Source organism: Salvia miltiorrhiza, chromosome 8 (assembly GCF_028751815.1).
Source record: "Salvia miltiorrhiza cultivar Shanhuang (shh) chromosome 8, IMPLAD_Smil_shh, whole genome shotgun sequence".
NCBI lineage: Eukaryota > Viridiplantae > Streptophyta > Magnoliopsida > Lamiales > Lamiaceae > Salvia > Salvia miltiorrhiza.
In genome coordinates this window covers 32,265,866-32,275,381 of record NC_080394.1, presented here as the reverse complement: position 1 = coordinate 32,275,381, position 9,516 = coordinate 32,265,866, and the positions used below count along the sequence as shown (strand labels likewise).

Here is a 9,516-nt window from a genome sequence, read left to right as displayed (position 1 = left end):
GTCATATTTCTTATGTTGTATATGAAAAATGTCCTACATTATAAACTTAAGTATTTTATGCCTAAATTATGTGAAGTACCTATTTTACCCTTTGATGTTGATGAGTTTGTTTGATTTTTTTGTGAACGTCAACGATTTGACAACTATCAATCAAGAGTACATATGACCGGTAGGTGGCTAGATCATGTGGTCGGCCGGCGCGGACACATGATTTTATCGGCTAGACACATGATCTAGCCTAAATCATATGTCTAGCCGGTAAAATCATGTGTCCGGCCGACCGACTACATGATCTAGCCACCCACCGGTCATATGTACTTTTAATTGATAGCAGTTAAATCGATCAAATATATAAGACTTTCACAAAAAATCAAACAAACTCCACAAAATCAAAGAATATTTAAAAAATATGACATAGAATACTTATATTTATAAAAAAAATATTTTTCATATATAACTTAAGAAAGAAGACATTTTAAATTTTCACTCTAATATTTATACACATAATAGTACGTATGAATAACACAACTCATTATTTAATTACCAGCGGTTGCCGCAATCGAATATCAAACTTAAAGGTCAATGTTTTGAAGTTAAAAAGTTGGGTTTTGGTCCAACCACGTGACTTCTGTCCCCGACATTAACTCTTCATCTTTGTCTTATTTTTGTCCTACACTTGTTAATTATCATAATCAAATTCTAATTTTATATAAGAGGTAACTGTCTCTGAATACATTACCTTTTCTCATTTTTTTGAATTACATATCATCTTTAAAATTCGCCTTATTATACATAACTTTTCTTTTTCTTCTGGAATTGCACATGGTCAACCAACCACCAACCAAAAAAATAATGTGGATGCCGGAAACGCCACATATACAAGCCGAAAAAAAAAATTAATTGATGTGGCAGCCATGTAGGAAATTATAATTTTTTTTGCTATTAAATTCGAATTTCCAGAATATAGAATTAAGGTATTAATTTCCCAAATCTCCAATTTTCCCCTAAATTCTCTAATTTTACAATTTCTCCCATTTTACGATTGTCCTAGCGTTCAGACTTGAATTTCGATCTGCTCTACAATTGCCCTTGCGTCCAGCGATCTGCGCCACATTGCCCTAGCTCCAGCGATTACACCAACACCAAGAGAGGCTCCAGCTCCGGCGATTACACTTGCTCTAGCGATTACACCAAGATGAACCAGCAGCTTCGGCGTGGGTTGCTTTATTTATCCAGGGCCTACTATGCTGAAAACTTAGTTGATATAATCCTTTTTTGGCTGGTTTAAATGCATTTATCGTTGTCGTGTTGTTGATTATGGTATAACTGCAGAGCTGATGGGAAATTGTTATTTTCGTGGGATCTAGTGATGGAAGGTTGCGATCAGCGATGTCAGGAGGCCAACCATCGGGTTCAGCGCAAGCCAATAAAGATCTGTCGGTTCGACAATTTGTTGCGAATGGGGAAATTGTAAAACTAGGGGAAAATTGGGGATTTGAGAAATTAATGCCTTAATTCTATATTCTGAAAATTCGAATTTAATAGCAAAAAAAATTATAATTTCCTACATGGCTGCCACATCAATTAATTTTTTTTTCGGCGTGTATATGTGGCGTTTTCGGTATCCACGTCATTTTTTCGGTTGGTGGTTGGCTGACCATGTACAATTTCAGAAGAAAAAGAAAGATTATGTATTATGAAGTGGATTTTAAAGATGATGTGCAATTTCAAATAATGGAAAAATGTAATGTATTTAGGGGCAATTACCCTTATGTATAATCCCTCACTTGTAACTGAATTTAGTCAACTCTTTTCGATGATTTCGGATCATAGTTTACAATTCTAGGATAACCGTGCACGCAAAAAATATGCACCAGTCTCCAGATCCCATACACATTGTTATGTTTGTTTGTATGGTTGAATCTTGAATGAAATATTATTCATACTTTAAAAATATTCTTTATCTATCTATCTCAACAAACTTCAGTATTTTTGGATAAAAAATGAAATCCAATAACCATAAATCTCTTAAATATTCATTTTTAGGATATCCCTATATCAGTGATCTTGACAATTATTGGCGTTCCATAGTTTATTAGCCAATTTGGTTCTCAAAAAAAAGTTTGTTAGCCAATTGACAAACATTTGATGGTTTAATTTATTTATCTTCTGTAAGAACAAAATTTGCAAACATGAGATAAATAAGATTGCAAATAAAATTTAGTTACATTTTATATCAAACTTATGCTGTACAAAGAAAATTCAGGCCAGCTAACTTCACCTGAGAAAACCAACAAGAAACTGCCTCTCTCTCAAAATCTCTTAAATCAGCAAACATTATGCTATGAGATAAAGTCCAACATGTTCATTCCCATTAAAGGAATGCCTTAACAAAAATTGTGAAAAAAAACTAACATGAATTTTCCTACATAAAGCCTCACCTCATGCAAAAAGGCAAAGAAACAAGATCAGTTTTCGTTGCCTACGCTGAACCAACCTTTTAGCTGAGCTTGCAAGTCGCGGAGTACTCCGACGATGGAGGCGGCAGCTCGTGATCGATGGGAGAAATTTCCCTTATTACACATCCAGAAGCAGAAAAGAAATTAGGAGTGAGGCTTTCCCATCATTCTGCAGTATAGTCAGAAAAGCGAAGCACAAATTATGTAGGAACATGTCTATACTTCTACATTGTCACTGCTCGAATCAGCTAAGATCGTTAACCTCCTTGTAGTTTTCATAAAGTTACTGCAACGCAACAAAGAAATGAAAATAGGTTCCATTAGTAACTGTTAAGACGCGATAAGAAGTCATGCAACGAAACTAACAAATCAGTCTCACCTAAACGGTTGGTCGCCAACTTTCTTGACTCTGCCCACGGCATCTCTGTAGAGAACACGATTCAGCATTTCTGAGATTTCAATGCCAAACATATCCGCGAGTTTTCTGTAAAGTTGTTCATAAGAACAGAGCAAAGAAAGATCTAGTGTACGGCCTACGTCTTCAGATTCCATGAAAACCTTGCAGTGACCGGTCTCCAAAAGCTCCGACTGAATTCCTTCACACGATGAGGGCTCTGGTGCTTCGTTTTGATTAAGGCCGGAACCAGATCCATCAGAAGTATTTCCCTGTTTTCTCCCCATTCCCATCAGAGGAACTATTGCCAGTTCGAGCGGGGGAAACTGTATCGCTGGAGCAACTCAGAGAAATATGCTTCACTGGAAGTATTGGTGTACCAAAAAGCACAAACGGAGCTGCCTTGCCGTTATTAGGTTTATTTGATCCTTGAGTTGAATTTCCCATTGTAAGTAGACAAGAGATGTTTTCATTGTTACCCGCCTTCGGAATGAGGGGACTGGACGGTCCGGTAGGAACTCTATCAAGAGGCAGAAAACCAACAGGAAACAAACCCGGGTGCAATTGTTTATTAACTTGGAGACTTGATAACGATAAACCATATTGAGCATGCCTGGCTCCCTGCATGCCAGCAGGAGTGGTATTAGGAAGACACCCGAAGGGGTTGCTAGACCCGACAAGTTGGTGGCTGAATGGTGGCCGAGGAATCTGTCCATCGAAAGGCTGATCCGAATGCTGTGGTAATCTCATTTTCTTTCTTGGAGGTGAGAAAGGGGAGAGGTGAATGGCGGGCATGTTTGATACTAGTTCAACGAGCCAAGGACTCACTCGTTTCACATTTTGAAGCAGGTCAGGCTCGTCCCAGGCCACCTGCCATCATTTACATGTTGGTTTAGACACTATCAAATTTGCATACTTGACATTAAAAATTAAGCAATATCAATAATAATATCTCATGTGTTAAATTATCCTGAACATCTCCAATCAATATTTATTACTCTTAAATGCAAGACATTGAAATGGAATCAATGATTAAGGACTACATAACACATTGACTGACAGTCAACACCTAAAATATCATGAGTTGTCAATCCAGAGACTAGTACAGGCAACTACAATGAACAAGAGTTGAGACTAAAATGTGGCATGAAGAGGAGTAAATTCAAGATGAAATGAAATAAGCTGAAACGGACTGCAGTTATACAAGCAAATGTCCATATAGAGAAAGTATATGACAAACTTAAACAATATTAATTAATCTTAAAACCCGAAATTACCTGGAGTAGCCTCCAAGGTGAATCAGGCCATCGAATAGGATCAGCGACCTGAACCGCTGATATGGTTCCCATGAACCAGCTTATGCGCGAGGAATCCTCCGTCTCAAATGCCATCTTAAACCTCATACCCGAGCACCAGCGTATTTGCATTGCCACCTTCACCAGAGAGGCCTTCACACAGAATTCGGGAGTGCTTGCTCTGGGATAATACACCACCTCAAACGGGTGCCCACTGGCAGCAAGGCTTGCAGCTTGAACCACATCTTCCGCCTTCACTCTCCCCCTTCCTATCCAATTCCCATTGCTACTCCTCCCCAGCTTGCTCTCATCATCCCTCAGAAACGACGAATATCCTCCATAAGGCACAATAGAGTTCCCAGCTGTTGGATTCCACCCTGTCGATATCTCAGGTCCGCCAGCAATCCCCCTCTTCGCCCGTCTGATCCCAACGCAAAGGTCACCATTCTCCGCCCTCATGAACACGATGGAATCCCCCGCCACGAGCTTCTTATGGTTCACAAAAGTACTCCAGCCGGTTGTGAGGAGATGCCGCCTTGGCGTCCCTCTGTAGATGTGCCTAAACTTCCAGGTGTCGCCATGAACATCCTTGGCAAGAATGGTCTGCACCGGAGGGTCAGCCGAGTAGTCGAGCCGGGGGAAAATGGTCTCGGCGCAGTACCTAGGCACTGAAAAACCCCCACCATTGTTGGCATCAGACTGAGTTAGAGTCTTTGCAAAGGATGTGGGCTTTTCTTGATTCTCAGAGCCACTGATCCCAACAGCGCCGTCGTCGTCGACATCTTTCCCACCAGCCGGAGCCAGTCTCATCTTGGCAAACACCTCATCCGTATCAGGATCCGCCATGAAACTAATGGAGGAAACTCTACATGCTATGTAAGCAGGAGTTCTCGGGCAGCTCCTAAAATCAACATTCCCAGAGCTGTGCTCAGAGTGGCCCTGTGGGAAGTAAAACACCTTGGAATTCACGGATGGCATTTGCACCATGCTGCCGGCGCAGGCATGCCATAATTGAGAATCCAAACATCTCTCTGTTTCTTTCATTTTCTCTTTCGATTCCATAAAGGTAATCATTTCAATCCACAATTTTATATCATTTGCTGCCACAAACCCAAGAGCCAGATTTCTCAGACAGAATCGCATAGCCGGTAACAGAATAAGGAATCCAATTAAACTTGAAAAACTTCAAATTCTTACCTCCTTATTTGAAGCAGACACATAAGCCCATCCGCAGAAACAGCAGCTGCAGCATATACATGTGTATGCTAGTTTATATTTGGCCCTTCCTCACAATCAAAATCTTATCTTCACAAAATCAAAATTCTGACACTAGTCAAAAAGTTTTTTTTTTTTTTTTTTCTTATATCTTCGATCAAATATCACACTTTCTTCAATTTGACCCCCATATCAGCACAAGAAACCCATGACCTTGGACCAGATAAATATCCTTTTTCGAAAAAAAGATTAAATTATCCCACCTCTTTTCTCTTCAAATTGTACTCTTCCACTTCAATCACTCAAATGTTTTAAATCCCTACAGGCTAAAGTAAACAATCAGAAATCAAAAGCACATTAACTCAGAGAAAAAAACAAAAAAAAGAAATGAAGCATAAAGCGAAAACGGATTTAGTTAAAGACGGCAAAAGTCCTGACAGAAAACAGAATAGACGAGAACCGGATTTTTTTGCTTTTACTTAATAAACCCCCCCTCTTTCATTCTTCCATATTTCATACTCAACTCCATTCACACGTATCTCTCTCTCTCTCTCTCTCTCTCTGTACAACTACTTTCTCTCTCTATATATATATATGTAATTGTATATGTATTTGTAAAAGTATGCTTGTATGCAGAGTGTCTTTTTGGCAAGTCTTCCCTCAATTAATTTTATTTTCTTTTTTCTTTTTTCTACTCACCTGAATTATTATCGTAATCTAATTAATTCCTCTTTAAAAGGGATATAAATTAATATTGCCTGCCCTTTTCTTCGGATCTGAAGAAACTTCTGATGTACCTTGCACAACAAAACAACAAAGATCTTAATAACCTACTTATTTTTGGTAGCAGAAATTGAATAAATTATTGAGTATTAAAATAATATTATATTTATTCTGCTGCTTACGGTGTCGGATTTTAATCTGGATATTGTGGTGATTACGGTAGTTCAATTAGTTTAGTCTATTGGGGTGGTGGGGCTTAATTGATATTGAAAGGACCAATGTATTGTAGTGAGTGAAACAGTCTTAATTTAAACAAAGTCTAATCTTTACTTTAATTGAGGCAAGTCAATAGTTGCTCTAAAAGCAAGGTACTCTTAAGTAGACAAACAGATTGCGCGCTTAACTATGGTTAGGATTTGTCTTTACTTTACCTCACCTGGGGCATCATAGTAATTTCATACTTCTTTCCTTTTTCCAAATATTCCAATCTTATTTATTTTTTACAGGCAAGAATTCCCTATAAAAAAATGAAAGGCAAAGAACTGAAAAAATGAAAAAAATAAAAAATAAAAAAAATCCAATCGTATTATTAATTTTTATTTTTTTTTCTGAGCTCGGAAATAAATGTTGTAAAATACTAGTATATGGCTATATGCATCATTGATGAACAAGCGGTGAGTATTTTGAAGGATTATTTGTTTAAGATCGTACATACTTTTTGAATGGAAGTCAGAATTAAATTTTTTTTTGTTGAAATTGTATTTTTTTTTTTCCTAATATTTAAGTAAGAACATGTTCCAATTTCACTCTACAGTTAATCTTATTCGACCCAACATTTTTGCTAATAAATACTCCGCCGTTCACGATTATGGCTTTCACTTTTGTCATTTTGATATGTCCATAATATTATTTCTACTTTTATTTATAGTAGTACATTTACACTTTATTTCTCTCCACATATTTACAGTGGAACCCAAACTCAACTCACACCAATATCCGCTATTATCAACTAATACCTACAATTTTATTAGAACTTATGCCGTTATTTAAAAAAAAATACAAGAAGTATCTAATATATAATCAAATAAGAAATCCACAACACATGCGTTCCTATACACCACATAGAGGTATAAACATCACACAAAGGTGGAAAAATTACAAGAGATATCTAATATATAATCAAATAAGCAACCCGCACGCAGGCGGGACCTATAGTAGTACAATAACACTTTATTTCTCTCCATATATTTATAATGGAACTCAAACTCAACTCACACCAATATCCACTATTATCAACTAATACCTACAATTTTATTAGAACTTGTGCCGTCATTTTAAAAAAAAATACAAGAAATATCCAATATATAATCAAATAAGCAATCTGAAACACATGCGTTCCTATTCACCACATAGAGGTATATACATCACATAAAGGAGGAAAAATTACAAAAGGTATCTAATATATAATCAAATAAGCAACTCGCACGCAGGCGGGACCTCTACACTACACAAAGGTGAAAAAATTACAAGAGGTATCTAATATATAATCAAATAAGCAACTCACACATAGACGGGACCTCTATACCACACAAAGGTGAAAAAATAACCGCACCCAAGCGGAACCACTACCCACACAAAAGTGAAAAAACCACCATAAACAATTACAAAAGGTATCTAAGCATGTAGACAAGACCTCTAAACCACACAAAGGTGGATAAATAACCGTACGCAGGTGGAACTACTACACACACAAAAGTGGAAAAACTGCACATACCCAAGCGGAATTGAAGACAAGACTTCTTACAAAAGAAAGTCTTTAAGTGTCTCAACTTTGTTATTTGAACTAGACTTCATTGACCTACATAGTTAATCTTATTCGGCCCAAAAATTCAATTCAACGTCTAATTTTGGCTTGATTTATTTAATTAACATAACAATTCAACGGACTTTGAGAAATCGAGGAGAAATGGTCTTTTGCCTACATTAATGGCTAAACTATTAAAATCTTCTAATTAAATCAATTTTCTAACCCTAATTTAACAAGAGATCAATTTTTCTATTTGAGTGTCTAGACTACTAGTAATATTTTTTAATGATTATAAAAGTCTAATTAATTCATGTTTCCTAATCAATAAAGGAAAGAAGTGTCATTTCCTTATCATACATCTAATGTGGTTTGTGCGTTAGTATGTGCCATTTTTTTTTGTTTATATATAAAAATTGATGTTCTATTAGACTGGGGGTACGAGGGAGACGAGTTGGTGTGATTTTGTTTACTTTAAATAATGGTGTTTTAAAATAAATACAAAAAAAATGTGGTGCAATGTGATCACTATTTTTATAGCAACAAAAATTGTAATTAACAATGTGTAATTGTAACAAATAAACAACAATTGAGTATCATATCCACAGAGACTGATAATCGAAATCACTCTAAGTAATCCTAATTAGGGGTGGTATAACGGTTCCGGTTAATCGGTTTTAACCGTAACCGAACCGAAAAAACCGGTTTTTACCGGTTCGGTTCGGTTATCGGTTAGTGTGTTCATCACTAATCGGTTAATCGGTTTAACCGGTCGGTTAATCGGTTAAACCGATTAACCGGTTTATTTTATAATAAATTAATTAATTTATATTTTAATATTTTAATTTAAATAATAACATTAATATTTCAAGTATCTATAAATTTGTTTTTGTTCTAAATTATCACAAGTTATGAATTGGTGCAGTGGATAAAGCCTTATTCTTTCTTTCAAAGGTCAAGAGTTCAAATCTTATTACACACATTCTACAAATTTGAATTTTTTTAAATAAAAATTGGTTAATTAGGTTAACCGATTAACCGAATTAACCGGTTAAATTCGGACAAATTGAGAAATCATGGATTAATCGGTTTGATCGGTTAACCGATTAACCGGACCGGTTAATCAGTTAACCGGTCCAATAACCGGTTCGGTTACCGGTTAGGGAAATGACCCTTAACCGGTTCCGGTTAACCGGTAAATCGGTTCGGTTAAAACCGAACCGACCGATTTACCAGCCCTAATCCTAATAAAACTTTAACAATAATCAGACAACCACAAATATGATAGATGAATAAAAACTAAAATCAAAACAAAGCAAATAAAACAGGAGAATAACTCAAATAATAAAATACTTTGACCCTAGGGATGTACTATTGTTAATCAAACACATGCATTCAACCTATTGATTCAATTGCCAATTTTAATCCAGTCCTGATAAAAGATCACAACACTATTCATAATCTTCTTTAACGAACAACTGTACTATTGTTAATCAAACACATGCATTCAACCTATTGATTCAATTGCCAATTTTAATCCAGTCCTGATAAAAGATCACAACACTATTCATAATCTTCTTTAACGAACAACTATGAAAGTAGATTAATAAACCCCTTATCGCATTC

At 36.3% G+C, this 9,516-nt stretch overlaps 1 protein-coding gene across 1 annotated transcript; it reads right to left on the bottom strand.

Moving 5' to 3' along the window:
* Window positions 1-2,207: 2,207 nt before the first annotated feature.
* Window positions 2,208-5,978, bottom strand: LOC130997748 (auxin response factor 18-like). The gene is given in 4 exon segments (XM_057923160.1): window positions 2,208-2,745; window positions 2,839-3,131; window positions 3,133-3,723; window positions 4,131-5,978. Coding segments are annotated over 4 exon segments (2,115 nt in total). The 5' UTR covers window positions 5,292-5,978; the 3' UTR covers window positions 2,208-2,675.
* Between the last annotated feature and the right edge of the window lie 3,538 nt (window positions 5,979-9,516).